The 20,609-nt window shown below is 39.9% G+C and overlaps 1 protein-coding gene across 2 annotated transcripts; it reads left to right on the forward strand.

The window, feature by feature from the left end:
• The first annotated feature begins 1 nt into the window (after window position 1).
• On the forward strand, window positions 2-19,970 carry LOC117467621 (uncharacterized). 2 transcript variants are annotated; one of them, XM_034111367.1, is made up of 18 exons: window positions 2-144; window positions 340-389; window positions 1,241-1,316; window positions 2,448-2,602; window positions 2,785-2,868; window positions 2,962-3,018; window positions 4,274-4,456; window positions 5,132-5,329; window positions 5,667-5,721; window positions 6,005-6,095; window positions 11,915-12,056; window positions 12,222-12,326; window positions 13,459-13,627; window positions 13,805-13,994; window positions 14,426-14,500; window positions 14,599-14,701; window positions 15,537-15,640; window positions 16,507-19,970. In XM_034111367.1, the coding sequence occupies exons 1-18, from the start codon at window positions 117-119 to the stop codon at window positions 16,640-16,642; spliced, it is 2,001 nt and encodes a 666-aa protein (XP_033967258.1). In that variant the 5' UTR covers window positions 2-116; the 3' UTR covers window positions 16,643-19,970. The 2 variants fall into 2 exon arrangements, with proteins under 2 accessions (XP_033967258.1, XP_033967259.1); XM_034111368.1 differs by having other exon boundaries at window positions 13,459-13,570.
• The last annotated feature ends 639 nt before the right edge of the window (window positions 19,971-20,609 follow it).

Genomic DNA, 20,609 nt, shown 5'->3' on the forward strand with positions numbered 1-20,609 from the left:
TCAAACGCGGAAAGGGAAAGAAAACAGTCAGAACCAAAACTGTACATTTTACCTTCAACGAGAAATACCTTCAGACACAGTCGCGAGAAAATACGTCAAAGACACACTCTATCACCATGCCAAAAAAGAAAGACATTGTTAGAGGTATCATTAAAGTAGTGATTGTCATTTGTTTCATATTCCTCGCTAAGTTTCATTTACTGAGAACAGTGAAGTGTTTAGTTAGCTTACTAGCTAGCTAGCTAGCTACGTTATGACGATGGACTGTAACAACGTGAACAATGATGTTTAGAAACGTGTTTTATACGTATTTGATTATAACACTTTTCTATATTTCAGGTGCTCCTGTATCTCGAATCCGAGAAAACTCAAGACTCATGCACACTCATGTGAGTATGATTTAGGCACCTGGAAACTTCTATTGTTCCTATCATTTTGGCATAACAGGTTTTGCTAATTTTAAGTGTGTCATGGAAACAGTGTTACCTTACCTTTCACAAACAATCATTTGAATATGAGCTGCCACCTTTGAGAGCATTTTACCACAACAATCAGATAACATGTACTTTAGTGCAGCCTTCACAAAGGATAACTCTACAGTTTATCACATGTTACTAAATACATATAAACTTAGGGCATTTAGTCTCAATGAATAACTTAAAATATCATAGCTCTGTTGTATATTAACAATAATGTCACAAACAATGTAAATGTATCAGGGATTACATTGTGTATTAAAGCAGTAAAGTGTTAACACATATGCACAGAAGTAGGGCATGTTACGAACAGTCACTCAAAACAGTGTTTGCTCTATTTAATGTAAAATAAATACTGATAATGTGTTCTTGTTTTGCTGTCAAACTAAACTAACTAAACAACCATACCTAATCCTAGTCAATTTACAGTAATGGATAGAAAAGAAGCATCATGTCTTCACATTTGAGAAGCAATGACTAGACAACATTTTGCTAGGAAAATGACTTTTTATTTGAGTAACTGTAAAATTGTAGTTAAAGCTGATTTTCTTAGGGGGGTTATTCCTCGGTTACTTTATTAGTTTTATCTACCAGCTATTGTGATGACTGCAAAAAAATGTACTTCCCACCCTGCAAAATAAAGCAAGGGTTACACAGTACGTTACTTTCAGCAATGTTTAGTTTATACTTTTGCGAGGTATACGATCATTATTGCGTCTAACGCTTGGATGCATTATAAGTGTCTGATCTTTTCCTCATCTCAGGAAACTATGGTGGATTTCATCAATGGACGCCATCCTCAAGACTCAATTTTAGATGTCTTCACCTCTGGCTTATTAGGTAAGGCAATTTCTCAACTACAGATGATTTCAACCTGATGATTGAGAAGAGAACTGGAAAATGAAACTCAGCCCAGTATTACTGGATTGACAAACCGTATCAACCTAGTTTTGTGATACAACAAATATCTGAATACATAATAATAATAAAAAGTATTAGGTAATGTAAGCTGCGTACAGTATACTCGTAAGTGATTAGGTTATATGTCTTCTTAAACCTTTTGTCTTACTTATTTGGTCAACATTGTTTTAAACCCACAAGGTAATGCAACAATATTTCCATTAGGCAAATAGACACCACTTTTATTGACTACATAGTGTCATGATAAGTCACCAGCAGAACAAGAAATCCTGTGTGTATATATAGATATAGACAAATATAAGGGTGTGGACGGTTAGCTTCTTTTTGTCTGTAGACAGCAGATTGTATCCTGTTTAATATTTAACTGTTCCCTACTGCATGTTTGCCTGTAATAAATGCATAACGGCATCTTCAGTGCGTGACATCTCACGGGTACCGAGAGTATTTCCAGTGAGTTCGGACTAACTGAACAGTGTGTCGATCTGATGTACAGATATGATCTGAAGTTCATATGGAGACGAGGCTATAGAGACAAAGCAACGCAATATCTGCGGATAACTATGCACATTTTCACTCCTTACTAGAAGGCAGTACAGTGTCAACATATTTCAAATGAAAAGTGACTGACACAATTGTGTAACCAATACAAAAATGAAAGAAATAGAAGTTCCAACCCCAGGCTCTCTTTTTCACACAACTGGCCAATTATTGCTTAAACTGGGCATCAATGTCAGATTATCAGTTTCATAAAGCTACAAACCGCCAAAACCACCGCAGCTGATAACAGAAGCTCTGAGGGGGGGGGTGTTTAGCCAAAGTATGCAATCTTTAGTAGACTGTTTGGTCTAACGACATTATTCACCAAGCTCTTTCAGACTGAGAAGAGGGAATGGCCAAGTTCTGAAGTTCATACAAGTACTACTATATGTTGTGACTTAGTTGGCACCATGCTCCATCAAGATCAGACTTTTTAAAGATCGGTTATATTCTTTGTTCTGAATTAATATGCTGCTTGTTTACACTTTGTTTGTTTGTGTCTGAATCTCCCAGGTTTAGATTTTTTAAGGACGTTTGAGGGAGATTTGGACGATGACCTCATATATACTGATGATGACGATGATGAAGATGATGATAGCTTTTATACACGCACTGTTTCTCACAGGTCTTTAGAACCACATCCACGAATTAAGCAACTCAGTGAAGAGGTATTCTCCTTCTGTTTGACTTTTGGAAGCGAAACTAAAAAGCTTGCTTTTATGATGTGTCCCTGGTTTGTGACTTGATGTAGCTTTCAGGCTGACTCATGTCCTTTCACTTCAGGGGAATTTCATTTACATTTTCTGACTTCATGCTCCACATAAAGACTCATAACTTGATGTTTTTCTAGGAGGCTGATAAACATGCAAAGGAATTGATAGAAGATGAGGAAAAGCGTAAGGACAAAACTGAGAGGAACAAGCGTAAGAAATTGGTAAGTGTCTGTAAATTAATTCTGATTTAATATTTTCAATGTTTCTTCTTATTTACTTTTTTGACGCTTCCACTTTTCTATTTTCTTTTTCAGCGTAAAAAACAAAAGAAACTGTTAGAAAAGGAAAATGCAGTTAAAGACAATTTACCTGTAAGTCTTCTCTTTTTTCTGTGAATACAATAAAGTTACATTATATCTCTTGAACTATAACCCCAGGGTGTCCGCGGGGTCTTAAAAAGTATTCTTTCACACACAGTGACGTCACGAGCTACCCACAATGCAACACGCGCCATATATATATATATATATATATATATATATATATAAATACGCCATTTTCCTGGAGGTGCAAATATCCTGGAGGTGCTAATATAAACAGCTAGCTAACGTAGCCAGGCAGAGCGCACTAGGTTTTTTTTCTGAATTAACGACCAAAGAAATCGCTGCATGTCTTCGGATTACATCTCTGGACTTGAGGGGTGTGCTCTAGGTCGTTACCAGCGTAAACTAGAGCTGTGTGGGTTGTCCGATTGCCCTTACAGACTGCCTGCAGATGTATGGAAAAACCACCCTCGAAAGTGGCCTTCGTCAATTTTGGCTGCATCTACGTCTAATTTCTGGAAACGCCAGGTGAATACCCCACTTGTCACAATAATATTATCATGCCATTGCATATATGTGGTATTTTAGAGTTGACTAGATATTGATTAAGGCAATAGACTATGATATTCAGTACAGGAAGCTTAGCAACACCTAGACGGTGTACGGCTAAACCCTTGGCCTGCTTGCACCTCGCGTAAAACGGCGGATACCGGAAGTACGGTGTCGCCCTCGGCCCAATACCCGTGTGTGTGAAAGAATTAAAAGTTGATAAATCAATTTAGCGAAAATTAAGGCTATTACAAAGTATTAAACAGCATTTCCCAAGGTATTACATTTTGTAGCTTGTTTTCAATAAGTATATAAATGGTCCAAAGAGGTTGTGTTCTACAGTCTGCCTGAATGTAGTCATTGCGTAGGTGTGTAGTGTGATTCTGTGTAGTTTATTTATGGCATCCCGTTGGATTAGACGTCATCTGAACAGAACATCGCACGCTCACTGCTTGATAGCGCGAAGGTCCATTTATGCCGGTTGCTAAACAACATCGTTATGGTTAGCGTCCAAATGGTTGGAAGATAAGGAGGAAGGACAATCAATACTGTATATAGTCAATGTGAGGTAAAGTGTGTCGCCAAGGTAACCGGTTAAAACTCGAAGTTGCGATGAGGTCTTAAAATGTATGGAAAGGGTCTTAAAAAAGGTCTTAAAAGGTCTTACATGTGACTTCAGGATTCCTGCATATACCCTGAATCCAGACATTAAGGCATTTTCAGATCCTGATATCTTTGATGTTATTGTTTCCAGGAGGAAGAACAAGGGAAGTCAGACTCCTCAGAAAATCCGAAAGACAATCCTGTTTATGAAAATAATGCAGAAGCAAGAGAATCACACAATGGCACTGTGGCGGCTGGATATGAAGAGAACAGTTGTAATAATGAAGAGGGAAATCTCGAGGAGACGATTACAGAAGAAGAAAAAAAGCAAATGGTTTGTGGACATTCATTTTTAAATTACCGTTTGCACTAGCAGAAAAGTACTTCAGAAGTAATATCTGACCAGTGATGGCACAGGTGAATAAATCGAAGGTGAAAATAAACCTCAAGAAGGACAACACTATGAAAAGTCCTATTTCGTAATAATATCACACCGTCATGATGTTTTAAGGTGTTTTTAACGAGTGTTAAGTTTCCAGAAAGCAAACGGTTTTACTTCAAGATTGCTTATCAGTCACGTTTTTTTGCTTTTGAAAGAGTCCACATTTACCCAGAATTCAAAGCAAATGAGTCCTACTTAAGACAATCCAGAACTAGACATGTTTGTGCAGTGGATGAGTTTATAGATAATAATAATAAATTATATTTATATAGCGCTTTTCTCTAACTCAAAGATGCTTTAAAGTCGGGGGGAGGGTGGACATAAGATAAACAGAAAGGGCAGTCATTGAAGTTGATTGAAGCGGGACTGGAACAAGGTGAGGGAGGGAGTTCCAGAGCTTCGGGGCTGCCACAGAGAAGGCTCTGTCCCCAAAGCTCCTGATCTGTAAAGTCTGATATAGTTTGATCTGAGCTATTGCCATCAGTATTGTTAACATTGTAGTTTGTTTGTGTTTGATCATCTTTAAACCACTACCTTGTGTTTCATTATCTTTTGTCGGATTTGCAGGATTTGAATATAAATAATTCCCACGCTTCTACGACGAACTCGGCGCCCGAGGTATTGTGTAATAAGAGGCCTGCCAGAGAGAGAAAAAAGAAAAACACTAAATTACCTGAAGTCCAGCCGTCTGAGGAGGAAAAAACTAAAATTGTGGCGCAACCTGAAGTTCAAGAGAAGGAGGAGAAATATGAACCAAATACAGAGGTGAATACTGAATTTATAATTATTTAAGGCTTAATCTTAATCATGACTCTCAAACTGATATTTTCCGACACATGAAAACACATCCGACACATTTTTAAACTTTATGGTAATGGTTATTATCATAATAATAAGTAATCAGTTAAGAGCGTCTGTTCCTATATTTCCTATTCATGTATAATATGTGCTTCATCTTCCCCTATTCAATTGTTTGTATTTATTTTTTAATCTAATTGTAATTGACATCCATAAACAATGATATGAATGTACCCTTACCTGGTTGTCATCAGTGTTTCCTGTGGTGCTTGGAGACTAATGCGCAGACTCTTAACTTTACCAGAAACAAATGGATCCTATTGCAGAAGAGTTGGCAAAAAGGAGCAGAGAGCTTGCTGGTAAGAATTAACATCGAGACTTTCCAATTATAAAATACACACTGTTTTCACACACGTGTGTAAAATAATATGTACACATGACCAAATATGTATATATGTTCATTTTAATTCATTTCTTATTTTATAGTTATTTATCATTTTAATTTGTTATCCTTAAATTGTATTAATCTGTGTGGTCCTGTTTTGCAATCTTACCCAGTTGCTGTCAAACTGCTGAATTTCCCCACAGGGATTAATAAAGGAGCATCTCCTCTCACTAAAGGTGTCCGCTCTCTCCCTGCAGGTATGGGAAATCGTATGGCTGCCTCCAGTCAGTACGAGATGGCCGTGAAATGCTTTACAGATGCCATTAAATACAACCCAAAGGAATTTAAGTAAGATATTTAACTTAAAGGTCACCTATTATGGAGAATCCACTTCTTCATGTCTCTTCTACATCAACATGTGTCCCCTCTTCTTCATGTCTCTTCTACATCAACATGTGTCCCCTCTTCTTCATGTCTCTTCTACATCAACATGTGTCCCCTCTTCTTCATGTCTCTTCTACATCAACATGTGTCTCCTCTTCTTCATGTCTCTTCTACATCAACATGTGTCCCCTCTTCTTCATGTCTCTTCTACATCACCATGTGTCCCCTCTTCTTCATGTCTCTTCTACATCAACATGTGTCCCCTCTTCTTCATGTCTCTTCTACATCACCATGTGTCCCCTCTTCTTCATGTCTCTTCTACATCAACATGTGTCCCCTCTTCTTCATGTCTCTTCTACATCAACATGTGTCCCCTCTTCTTCATGTCTCTTCTACATCACCATGTGTCCCCTCTTCTTCATGTCTCTTCTACATCAACATGTGTCCCCTCTTCTTCATGTCTCTTCTACATCACCATGTGTCCCCTCTTCTTCATGTCTCTTCTACATCAACATGTGTCCCCTCTTCTTCATGTCTCTTCTACATCAACATGTGTCCCCTCTTCTTCATGTCTCTTCTACATCACCATGTGTCCCCTCTTCTTCATGTCTCTTCTACATCACCATGTGTCCCCTCTTCTTCATGTCTCTTCTACATCAACATGTGTCCCCTCTTCTTCATGTCTCTTCTACATCACCATGTGTCCCCTCTTCTTCATGTCTCTTCTACATCAACATGTGTCCCCTCTTCTTCATGTCTCTTCTACATCAACATGTGTCCCCTCTTCTTCATGTCTCTTCTACATCACCATGTGTCCCCTCTTCTTCATGTCTCTTCTACATCACCATGTGTCCCCTCTTCTTCATGTCTCTTCTACATCAACATGTGTCCCCTCTTCTTCATGTCTCTTCTACATCACCATGTGTCCCCTCTTCTTCATGTCTCTTCTACATCAACATGTGTCCCCTCTTCTTCATGTCTCTTCTACATCAACATGTGTCCCCTCTTCTTCATGTCTCTTCTACATCACCATGTGTCCCCTCTTCTTCATGTCTCTTCTACATCAACATGTGTCCCCTCTTCTTCATGTCTCTTCTACATCAACACGTGTCCCCTCTTCTTCATGTCTCTTCTACATCAACATGTGTCCCCTCTTCTCCATGTCTCTTCTACATCAACATGTGTCCCCTCTTCTTCATGTCTCTTTGTGACGGGGTTCTATTTGTCCGTTGAAAACATAGGCTTAGTCGGATGATTTAAGCTCCAAAACTTTATTTATAACGGCAACAAAAGAATATATACTGTTTGATAAAAGTTAAACAGTATAACTTAAATAAACAAAATCAAAGTTACCAAATTTGGTTGTCTATTACTCATGGAGTAAACACATTCTAACTGTTGCCTTCACTGCAACAATCTCCCGAATGATTCTTCCAGGGCCAACACCGTCCCCCTTGTACCCATAGCCCCTCCCCACAGGCTTACCGTCAACCGGTTACACAATTATCTCCAAACCACATTCAACATAAATGTAATTTCCTCAAACATGAGGAAACTATCTGACCCAAACATACACAGGTTAACTACGTCTTAACAGTCATTCCCCATAATTAATAAACACAAAATAAATAATAAATTACATCCTATTTAAATCACGGAAGTGATGCGCCTCCGTCTTTTCCACCTTCCCTTTGCTGGGGAGACGGCGGTGAAACTCCGCCCGCCGCTCCCCACGTAAGTATGGTGTAATATAGTTACATGTATGTTGAAATAATTGTAGACTCACAAGCGTGCACTTGTGGTCACGCTACAGAAAGGAAGGGGGAAAGGTGGACGTTTTAGTGATGATTTAACCTGATTTAGTGACGAACGGAAGAGAGCAGGAAATGTTTGGTGTGTGTGTGTGTCGCCGCTACGGCTGTCAGTGGTGGAGTCAGTCACTCTGTGATCCGCTCCGTCACACTCTTCTACATCAACATGTGTCCCCTCTTCTTCATGTCTCTTCTACATCAACATGTGTCCCCTCTTCTTCATGTCTCTTCTACATCAACATGTGTCCCCTCTTCTTCATGTCTCTTCTACATCAACATGTGTCCCCTCTTCTTCATGTCTCTTCTACATCAACATGTGTCCCCTCTTCTTCATGTCTCTTCTACATCAACATGTGTCCCCTCTTCTCCATGTCTCTTCTACATCAACATGTGTCCCCTCTTCTTCATGTCTCTTCTACATCAACATGTGTCCCCTCTTCTTCATGTCTCTTCTACATCAACATGTGTCCCCTCTTCTCCATGTCTCTTCTACATCAACATGTGTCCCCTCTTCTTCATGTCTCTTCTACATCAACATGTGTCCCCTCTTCTTCATGTCTCTTCTACATCAACATGTGTCCCCTCTTCTTCATGTCTCTTCTACATCAACATGTGTCCCCTCTTCTTCATGTCTCTTCTACATCAACATGTGTCCCCTCTTCTTCATGTCTCTTCTACATCAACATGTGTCCCCTCTTCTCCATGTCTCTTCTACATCAACATGTGTCCCCTCTTCTTCATGTCTCTTCTACATCAACATGTGTCCCCTCTTCTTCATGTCTCTTCTACATCAACATGTGTCCCCTCTTCTCCATGTCTCTTCTACATCAACATGTGTCCCCTCTTCTTCATGTCTCTTCTACATCAACATGTGTCCCCTCTTCTTCATGTCTCTTCTACATCAACATGTGTCCCCTCTTCTTCATGTCTCTTCTACATCAACATGTGTCCCCTCTTCTTCATGTCTCTTCTACATCAACATGTGTCCCCTCTTCTTCATGTCTCTTCTACATCAACATGTGTCCCCTCTTCTCCATGTCTCTTCTACATCAACATGTGTCCCCTCTTCTTCATGTCTCTTCTACATCAACATGTGTCCCCTCTTCTCCATGTCTCTTCTACATCAACATGTGTCCCCTCTTCTCCATGTCTCTTCTACATCAACATGTGTCCCCTCTTCTCCATGTCTCTTCTACATCAACATGTGTCCCCTCTTCTTCATGTCTCTTCTACATCAACATGTGTCCCCTCTTCTTCATGTCTCTTCTACATCAACATGTGTCCCCCTCTTCTCCATGTCTCTTCTACATCAACATGTGTCCCCTCTTCTCCATGTCTCTTCTACATCAACATGTGTCCCCTCTTCTTCATGTCTCTTCTACATCAACATGTGTCCCCTCTTCTCCATGTCTCTTCTACATCAACATGTGTCCCCTCTTCTCCATGTCTCTTCTACATCAACATGTGTCCCCTCTTCTTCATGTCTCTTCTACATCAACATGTGTCCCCTCTTCTTCATGTCTCTTCTACATCAACATGTGTCCCCTCTTCTCCATGTCTCTTCGACATCAACATGTGTCCCCTCTTCTCCATGTCTCTTCTACATCAACATGTGTCCCCTCTTCTTCATGTCTCTTCTACATCAACATGTGTCCCCTCTTCTTCATGTCTCTTCTACATCAACATGTGTCCCCTCTTCTTCATGTCTCTTCTACATCAACATGTGTCCCCTCTTCTTCATGTCTCTTCTACATCAACATGTGTCCCCTCTTCTTCCATGTCTCTTCTACATCAACATGTGTCCCCTCTTCTCCATGTCTCTTCTACATCAACATGTGTCCCCTCTTCTTCATGTCTCTTCTACATCAACATGTGTCCCCTCTTCTTCATGTCTCTTCTACATCAACATGTGTCCCCTCTTCTTCATGTCTCTTCTACATCAACATGTGTCCCCTCTTCTCCATGTCTCTTCTACATCAACATGTGTCCCCTCTTCTCCATGTCTCTTCTACATCAACATGTGTCCCCTCTTCTCCATGTCTCTTCTACATCAACATGTGTCCCCTCTTCTTCATGTCTCTTCTACATCAACATGTGTCCCCTCTTCTCCATGTCTCTTCTACATCAACATGTGTCCCCTCTTCTCCATGTCTCTTCTACATCAACATGTGTCCCCTCTTCTTCATGTCTCTTCTACATCAACATGTGTCCCCTCTTCTTCATGTCTCTTCTACATCAACATGTGTCCCCTCTTCTTCATGTCTCTTCTACATCAACATGTGTCCCCTCTTCTTCATGTCTCTTCTACATCAACATGTGTCCCCTCTTCTTCATGTCTCTTCTACATCAACATGTGTCCCCTCTTCTTCATGTCTCTTCTACATCAACATGTGTCCCCTCTTCTTCATGTCTCTTCTACATCAACATGTGTCCCCTCTTCTTCATGTCTCTTCTACATCAACATGTGTCCCCTCTTCTCCATGTCTCTTCTACATCAACATGTGTCCCCTCTTCTCCATGTCTCTTCTACATCAACATGTGTCCCCTCTTCTTCATGTCTCTTCTACATCAACATGTGTCCTCTCTTCTACATCAACATGTGTCCCCTCTTCTTCATGTCTCTTCTACATCAACATGTGTCCCCTCTTCTCCATGTCTCTTCTACATCAACATGTGTCCCCTCTTCTCCATGTCTCTTCTACATCAACATGTGTCCCCTCTTCTTCATGTCTCTTCTACATCAACATGTGTCCCCTCTTCTTCATGTCTCTTCTACATCAACATGTGTCCCCTCTTCTCCATGTCTCTTCTACATCAACATGTGTCCCCTCTTCTCCATGTCTCTTCTACATCAACATGTGTCCCCTCTTCTTCATGTCTCTTCTACATCAACATGTGTCCCCTCTTCTTCATGTCTCTTCTACATCAACACGTGTCCCCTCTTCTTCATGTCTCTTCTACATCAACACGTGTCCCCTCTTCTCCATGTCTCTTCTACATCAACACGTGTCCCCTCTTCTCCATGTCTCTTCTACATCAACACGTGTCCCCTCTTCTCCATGTCTCTTCTACATCAACACGTGTCCCCTCTTCTCCATGTCTCTTCTACATCAACACGTGTCCCCTCTTCTTCATGTCTCTTCTACATCAACACGTGTCCCCTCTTCTTCATGTCTCTTCTACATCAACATGTGTCCCCTCTTCTTCATGTCTCTTCTACATCAACATGTGTCCCCTCTTCTTCATGTCTCTTCTACATCAACATGTGTCCCCTCTTCTTCATGTCTCTTCTACATCAACATGTGTCCCCTCTTCTTCATGTCTCTTCTACATCAACATGTGTCCCCTCTTCTTCATGTCTCTTCTACATCAACATGTGTCCCCTCTTCTTCATGTCTCTTCTACATCAACATGTGTCCCCTCTTCTTCATGTCTCTTCTACATCAACATGTGTCCCCTCTGTGGAAAGAGACTGAACGTTTCAGGAAAAAAGATTCTCTCTCTTTTTGATCCATTTCTATAAAAACCTGTCTGAAAATGAGCTGATCAGATTTTGGCCACTTTATGATGTCATAACGATGTTTTGTCTTGTGTAACCATTAGCCAATCAGCAACCAAGGTAAACCCCCCCCCCCCCCCCCCTTATCACCTGAATCTCCTCCTAGAGCACCATTGAGTTCTTTGTAACCAAATATCTCTCAGAGGGGCGTGGGGAGGGGCTCCTTATTTTCATCTAAAGTAACAGACAGAGAATCAGCACTTTGGAAACAGGGCTGAAACAGAGGGGATTATGGGTAATGCTGAAATGATCTGTTTGGTGGTTGGAGCCAAACACTTCAGAGGCATGTTTTGTATATATCTGAGATATAATATATTGATGAAAAACAGTGTAATAGGAGACCTTTTTAAATTGTCTTCTCCACACAGGAGCAGTTATTGTTAATAATCATTAATTACATTACTCTGTTTCAGGTTATTTGGTAATCGGTCCCTGTGTTTTGAGAGAATGCAGCAGTATGAAAACGCTCTCCAGGATGCTGACCTCGCTCTCTCCATGGAGCCAAACTGGATAAAAGGTTTATTTAGGAAAGGGAAAGCTCTGTGTGGGCTCAAGGTGAATACTGCGCCAGTTCCCCCTGATGACACTCGGCTTCCACATACTCTCAATGATTCCCTTTTTTAATGTGATGTTTCTCTTCCTGTTGTTCAACTGGAAGTTATGCATTTTATTTAGATTTGAAACACTTACTCATAGCTGATTCCTCCACTTCTCCTCCAGAGATACTACGAGGCCTCGCTGATCTATAAGGAGGTGTTGAATCTGGAAAGTTCGAGCGCTGAAGCCACGCAGGAGCTGAAGCGAGCGCAGACGCTGCACCTGATGGTAGGGGAGGCTCAGGTTTACAAGAATTCACATGGTCAAATGTCCACAGTAAAAGAGACTCGCTGAATCTGGGTGCTGCATATCTGACAGAATTATTCCACAAAAACGAACTAACCCAATTACTATTAAAATGTCCTTAATCAATCTTTCAAGAGTCAGATGGAAGAAGGATTATAGGAATGATAATGGATGAAGTGATCATTTCTCCAATTGGGGTCATTTTAACGTTTGTTTTAAATTGACTTTGGCGCAGCATTAGAAAAGTCTTGAATTGCCTTACGCTGTACAAACCCTGTTGATTGAACATGAATATACAGTTTGAGTTTAGATGCTTTTCTCTGCTCGTTTTAGTTATAAATTCAAAATAAACGTGGTTATGTATCAGCCATCCACTGCTTTAATGGGGACCTATCATGCAAAATGCACTTTTTGATGTCTTTTATACATAAATATGTGTCCTTGGTGTGTCAGGGAACTCACGCAGCGTCAGAAAATAAAACCCTCTCTCTTTTCCTCCGTACCCAAATCTCTAAAAACGGGGCTACAACGGAGCTGATCCAGATTTGCGTCCGATATGACGTAATATCGGAAATGTAGGCTGGCTTTACCCACGGCCCTATCAGAAACGTTGCTATCAGAAACAATGCCCGACTGTTTTGGACGTAATATGGTCGGTGTTTACATTAGCATCGCTAACACTCAGAGCTAACCTGTACTGGAGAGCATGTGTGTGAAGAAGCAGGAAGTAAAAAGGAACTCACCTTGTGGTATAACCGGCAAGAGAGAAAGCCTTTGAGCTCCAAACTGTTTCAGAGAGAATCCATGATAATCCATGATATGGCGTTTCATCACGGCAGCATTTAGTTTAGACAGTAGCTGCCGGGTCCCGCATGAGCTCAGACCCCTCCTTTTATAAGCTTTATTCCCCAAATCAGCACTTTTGAAACAGGAAGTGAAATAGAGGGATATGAGGCATGGCTAGAATGGGTGATCTGTTTGGTATTTTGAGCAAAACACTTCATAGACATGTTTTTTTATATATTTTTTTTATATATCTGAGACCTATGCTATTGCCTAAAAATAGCATGATAGGTGACCTTTTAAAGCTTGTTTTTGTGTCTCCATTCTTCAGGAGATGGGCTTCAGCTGGGCGCAGAGCTCCGAGGCGCTGAGGACACACGGCACGTTGGAGGAAGCTGTGGAAGCTCTGTTCGGAGGGGAAGACGGTAAACTCTGTCCTGGAGGTAAACGTCAGGAAATGTTTCCCACAGCTGGAAAACAACTGTCACTACATTGTTCTGGTATTTAATACACTACAGAATATACAGTTATACACATGTTTACATATTTATTTTAGTATACATTTTTACTTCTTTATGTTAATATAAATATTTCAATTTCATTCTAAAACTATCACTTAATCCAATTAACCCTGGGGATAAAAATGATTTGATCGACTCACCGTTGTCTCTGTTCAGATGTCGGGGCCAGTCGGGAGGACTTCGAGCCCCCTGTGGTGCAGGAGGAAGACAACGATGATGAGGGCGACTGGACCGTCCTCCAGGCAAGCCGTCCCAGAATGCAACAGGTCAAGGAGTCTGATGCTTTTGGCCACAGCAGATCCAATTCTCAGTCGCCTACGCCTCATTCCAGGAATGCAATGAAACCGTAAGACTGTTTATCATTAACATGTTAACATGCTGAAGGAAGTTAACGTGGTTAGTGTCCTTCCCTGTGTCTGTTTTACCGGTACTTTTCTGGTTATTGGTGTTTATTTTGTGCCTTGCTGTCAACAATTTCTCAATTTTTTTTTAATAAAATAAAAGTCAGAACATAATTTAAGTAATTTTTCTACGAGGTTTTTAAATTTAAATATTATTATTATTAGGATTCATAATGCCTGACACTAATATTTTTTGATTACTGCCCTTTTTCCATTGTATTTGTGTAATGATATACGTTTTACATTATTAAAATGTATATTATTAAGTTATTATAAATGTTTATATTGATTTTTAGATTTGGGTTTTCAGGATATTTTTGCTGACCCATAGTGCAACATCATTTACAATTGTTACTCTCTTCTGTTTTGTATACAGAGATCTTATGTCTGTTTGGGTGGGATCCTTGGCTCCGACTGTCACCTACTCCACCCTGCACGAGCTCTTCAGCCGGTAGGGACCCACCGTCTCCCTCAGCATTTCATTTAGCCCCGCAGCGATGATAACGTCTTCATCTCATGATCTCACACTCTCTCCCGTCTCGCCCTCAGAGCGGGGACGGTGTACAGCATCAAGATGCTCCTGGAGCAGCAGTGTGCCTTTGTGAACTACGCCAAAAGAGAAGACTGCGATCGAGCTATCCAGTGTATCAATGTATGTCACTTTTTGATTGATCCTTTATTGAGGTATATAGCTAATGTGTCACTGATGAAGCAGCAGAATAAGCTCATGTCGTGACTCATTTTGTGATACCTCTTGTTGTAAACCGTAATCTTTATTTAGAGAGTAGAATGACCTTTCTGCTGCAGACAGTCAAAGTGTCCTTCAAAGTGTTTATCACATTGAACATTGACCTGAATCTCAAGCCAAAAAATTAAGGACTTGTTTTAGCAGGGAGGAGCGATTTAGGATTTATCAGAGATCAAGATCAAATGGGCAGCAATAAGTTGATTGAGTACACTCTCATGAGGGAAGTGTTTCTTGCCTGTCTTAATGAAGCAACACCACTAGCTGTTTCTTAACATGTATGCTAAACTCTTTTTGGCGACCTTGAGTGCCTTGAAAGGCGCCTATATAAAATAAATGAATTATTATTATTTTAGTGTGTTTTAAGCACCTTGTGGTGATATAAATGTTTCTATCATCTGATGGTTATGTATGACTTTAAAATATAATTGCAGGTTCCCAAAGACAATTATATATTTTTATTTACATGTATATCGTTTTTTATTATTATTCTTATGTATATAAAGATGCAAAATGTAGCAGGTTGTACAATCATCTAAAGAAAAGCTTAGATTTTCTGCAATTAAAACATTGACTGCCAACTTTTTTCTTTTTTAAAGTCAGTGTGCTTCTCTAAAACTCCAGCATCGTTTTCTCATTACACAAATCAACGCTGACATCAACCTTTTCAGTCGTTTGTCATTGTCTTTTTGAAGCTGTGTGTGTGTGTGTTGGGCTAACCGTGTTGAATGTGTGTCTTCAGGGCCTGGTGGTAGAGGGCGCTCCGCTCTCTGTGAGATATCCCAACAGATTCACTGGGCTCGGGGCTCCCAGATCAGTGGCCTCTGACCCCTACACACGCCCCGGGTAAGAGCACGCTGCTATTCTCCCTCACATCGATAACTTCACTCTTTAGTTACAACTTTAGATTTTGACCTAATCGAGTGTAATAAAAAGTCGTAACATATTTTATGTTTATATATTCTGCTTGAAGCTTGTTTTTATGATCAGCTGCAGATAAAGGCGTGGCTACTCTGATATTTCTAGTTTTGTACGATTTGCATAATTAAAATTCCACTGGTGGCTGCGTAAGATTATTTCAGACCTCATGGGATCCTTATTATTATTATTTTGTATTTTATTATATATGTTGCATTGTTGGAGGAGCTCAGGTCAGAATAATTTCATTGCCATTTCTACAGCTTTGTGGATATGACAATAAAACCTTAAAACATTTCCAATAACTCAGCATTTGAGCATTGTCAAATCCAAAAGTCACCAATTATTCAATAAAGATAGATAATAGGATGTCTTTACTCTTGGAAATGATTAAATCTATTGAAATATCCTGCTTCACACTATTTGAATTGGTGGTCAGTCTTTCAGAAACAACCTGTTTACTGGAGTCAGAGTTTTCTCATTGAAGGTCTAGCAGCTGTTGAATAGCACCATGAATTACTTTTAAAGATGGATTTTAGTCTGATCACCTTATTAAATATGACCACAGCCATTCAAAGATTATTTCTTAATCTCAAAATAAGCTTTGTACAAAAATAATAAGTATTGTTAAGTTCATATTTGCTTATTTTTTTACAATAGTTGTATTGGTGAAAAGAAACCCTGTCTTTGCAGACCATCTGATCCTCATGATTACTTGGATTAAAACGTTCCATCCCTTACTCAATGAACTTGAACATGAATCGGCTGTATTTAAATATTCTTTCCTCTTGTAGCCTGTTCAAGAAGGAGTGTTTCTTCTGGAGGACCTCGGGCTGCACGAGGCAGGACTGCACCTTCAAACATCTCCCCGGGAACAAGAACGTCGACAAGGACAAGTTCACCAGCAGACTGGGGAACTTTAACATGTAGGAAATCAAACATGACAAGCATGCATTGATTCCTTTGACTTTGGACACAATGGTGGTGCCACACCTGGGCTGACTTTAGTCGCCTCTGGTTCCTCTTGGTTTTGGTTGTAAAAAAAAAAAAAAAAGACTCCGAGACTGCACCATGAAGGCCCACCATTGTTGTACAAATGCAAAGGACACCAAGCTAAATATACTACTGCATCATAGTAATAATTAATGTACATCAAGCTTTGAGCATTCCTTTTGCAGTAGGACTTTTTCAGGGATTATTTGTGATTAATCTGTTGAAAGATTGTGTTAAAAGACTTGATTTTAAGTTGCTGCTTTGCTTTGTTTTAAAATGAACAGATGTTCCTGTTGTTTCTTCAGTGACCACTAGATGGCACTGTTACATTTTACCTCTCAGCTACCAACACTTTAATTGTAAAGGCTGTGATAGAAGTAGTTAAGCTGTCAGCACATTTAATGCGCCATGTTTGATTTTGAAGCTGCTCTGTCATTTTGATGGCTGGGTTTGTTTTATGTGTTTGCTGATTATTATGTCATTATTGTTTATGTTTTGCCATATCGGTTGGAGAAGTACAGTGATGTTTGGACATAAAAACGTGCCTTTTTAGTAGCACTTTAGCTGCAGTTTATCATGGGGAAAACAGAGGGAATTAAAGCCTCAACCTTATTTAAATGTCTTGTCATATATTAAGTGAGATAGAGAAAAGAAAGACCTGGACTTAATAGCAAGAATAACATAGTCAGCCCTTATGTACAGTAATAATTTGTGAGCAGGTTATTGAAGCCTCAGCATGTTACTCTGAGTCATTTGGGATATCAGTGAGTTCAGAGGAAGTTTTTCTCCGCCCCACCACACCACTAAAACATCAGATTAATCCCTCCAGCAGCTGTGGATCCTCTTGCAGCGTCCTTGAGCGGGAGGCTTGTCTCAGGTCAGCCTGAGTTAGAGTAAAGTGCCAGTTAAACGCTTTGAAAAGTAACTATTGTCCCTGAGATGTTATCTGCAGCGAGGTTATTCTAAGCCTCAAATGCCTCCCCTGCCTTGTGTCCTCTCCGATAATGTGGGAGGGATTTTTGTGGATTCCTCCCGTAATGCCCGGCATGTTTTTGTTATTTGCCTCGAGCCGTTCAAAGTCACTTTTGTGACTATGCAATGTTTGGGGTGTGAGTTACACAATTCTCCCAAAGAGCTGAACCTAAGAACGAGGTAGAAAAGCGCTTAGTGCTGACCTCACAGCTGTACTCCTGGGCATTAATTGGCTGATGGTGGCATACCTCACATACCCCCTCTGATCTGTGTGAGATTGAAAGGCCTGTAATACTAATAACATGAACTCTGGTTGAACCCGTAGAAAGCACAGACATAAAATGGGTCTATATTTAATCGTCTTGGTCCGCTTAGCTCTGCCCTCGCTAGAAAACCTGTTTAAAGGCAGATGCAACTGATAAGAGGTTAGCGTTCATCAACATCCCGCAACTCCCGAGGCCATGCACAAAGCTGATCCCGTAACTAAAGCAAACATCGGGAAGAGTAAGTGCATCTTGTTAAAAGGCTGCCTGGTTTGTAGAGCTTCCAACAGATTCCTCTCTCCCCCCCAGCAGCAGGAAACAGAACCAGCAGACATGACATGTTGCTCTCCCACTCCTCTGTGGTCTCTGATATATAGCTATGCAGCAACAACAACAAAGATCCTCCTCCCTCTGCAGAGAAGTTTTGAGTTTTGTGCATTGCCTTTAGCGCAGGGATTCATAATCACATTTTTATTCTAGTTCCATACTTTTTCTCCGCTGGTAAATAAACTATTAATGTGACATGAGGGAGAAGCGGACTGCGTATCAAACGTCTGATTGGTTTCTCTCTGCAGCTTCATAACCCTCCCTGCAGGCCGCTGCTGTTTGCTTGTACTCGTTTTAAAGGAATGGCACTTCAGACAAACCAGTGTGTATTTTGGAGCAACTTATTTGTTGTTTATTTACAACAAATTCTCGCAGGAACATTTACACAGGCAGAAAACCTATTCACTAATTCAGCTTGTTTTGATGGTTGTGGTTCCTTTATAAACTCCAACAGGTTTTGGTTTATTTGAATGCAGACATTTCTGCCTGATGTCTGGTCTGTGCTTTAATGTTGGTGCTGTGCAATAGTCAAGATTCAGCAATATTCAAAAGTCTGATTTAAAGACACAACTTAATGCTGTTAACAAATGTGTTCACAAGGTGTTCTGTGTTGAAATCTGAAAGATTTGTAACACTTGTATTTATTAAGGAATAATTGCAGTTATAGAGAAATGTTCAAAACCTACTTTATTTTTCAGGAGACTTAAGACTTGTTGAGTAAAAGTTAACTATGCCAAAACCAAACAGAATAGTTTGAGTCCTGATATATATAAAAAATTCTATATATATAATTTTCCTCAATTATAAATAATTTGCAAGCTCAAGTTTTTGTGTTGAGTTTTGTTTGCACTTTAAATTCTGTCCGAAATCTCTTGTATAAACATCCAGATGGTGTCGAAAAAGTGCCTCCATAGTATTTTTTTTTTTGTGTTGATGATGTGTCATTTGGACCAAACTATTGTGTCTGCAGATTGTAATGTGCATAATATCTGAGATCAACAAGATGTTATGATGGTGGACTCACACAATAGATGGGGGGGGGGGGCATCTGCTTCCCTGCAGCTTCTCCTCAACCCTTTTGCAGGATTCCTTTGTTGCTCTGTGAAATGAATACAGTAATTGTCACAATGAAAAATTGACCTTCCCTTTAATCTAGACAGAGGGCCCCTTAACAAGTTAAAATAGCGAAAACCCAATTAGGGAATTGATTGCTTGCTTTCATTTTCCTCATTTGCATCAGGGTCATATATAGCGGAAGATAAATGAATGTCTATTCTTTTGTCCACATTGTCATTCCTGGTGGTGCAGTATCTATTGCTAAGAAATGAGCGGGAGAGAAGTCTTTTGTCTACCCTCTTCCACACCAACTCATCTCTGATAATCTGCTGTTGAACACAGAAAGAAAGGTTTACAGAAGACTCATGAATCCTCCCTCTTTCACACTGATGGGCAAATACATTAAGGTAATTTGATAATTGGATGTATCTTTTCACATCTATTCATTACACTGATCAAACTCAACTTGTAGAGACTTCAAGGAAATGTTTCTTGTTCTCAGCACATCTTATTAGACGGACACAATCAACAACCTATTATATAATGTCTGTCTCCCAAAACTTTACTTGTACTCTACCAATTCTGTAGCACCCTGTTGGTTCCTGCAACGTTTTGCTATTATTAAAAAGATTACATTTCTCCATAAAGGGGCTATTGTGGTTTTTCAGCAGCTTTTGGAAATGAAGTATAAAATGCATATGGGACTATTTCAGCTGTGGATGAATACACATGTGGTACACAGTATTTAGACAGTAGGAGGCCAGAAGGTCATAACAAAGCTTTTTAAGTTCCTCTCCATTGCTCTATGGATTGATGTGGATGTGTTCTTGTTGAAACTGAGCTAAGCAAGCTTTAACGTACAGTTAATCAGACATGTTAAAATAGTAAGGTTATTGTTACTGTGTCACAGTTTGAAACGCTGTTTAAAGTTGAAATTGGGTTAGGGTATTCTTGCCCTGCTGATAGTTGTTGTCCCTTTTTTACATATTGATGACAGTACATTTAGATTATTTCAACCCAATAGTTAAGAGAACATGTTTTTTAAAGCATGCAGCCACACATTACATTTTGTCTTAAAGAAGAAGCCTCCATCCTGCGTCAATGTTCCAGTTGATGTGATGTTTATCGGTACACAACTCAATCAGTCCAGTGCCCTGTTAATAAATAACATCTCACCCAGTGCAAACGTGTGACTCTTTAATATGTTTTATTAATAGATTTTGAGCAACATTGGAGCGTTTTTATAACGTTGGTTTTGGTCTTGAGAAATACATAAAAGATCCTAA

Source organism: Pseudochaenichthys georgianus, chromosome 22 (genome assembly GCF_902827115.2).
Source record: "Pseudochaenichthys georgianus chromosome 22, fPseGeo1.2, whole genome shotgun sequence".
Taxonomy (NCBI): domain Eukaryota; kingdom Metazoa; phylum Chordata; class Actinopteri; order Perciformes; family Channichthyidae; genus Pseudochaenichthys; species Pseudochaenichthys georgianus.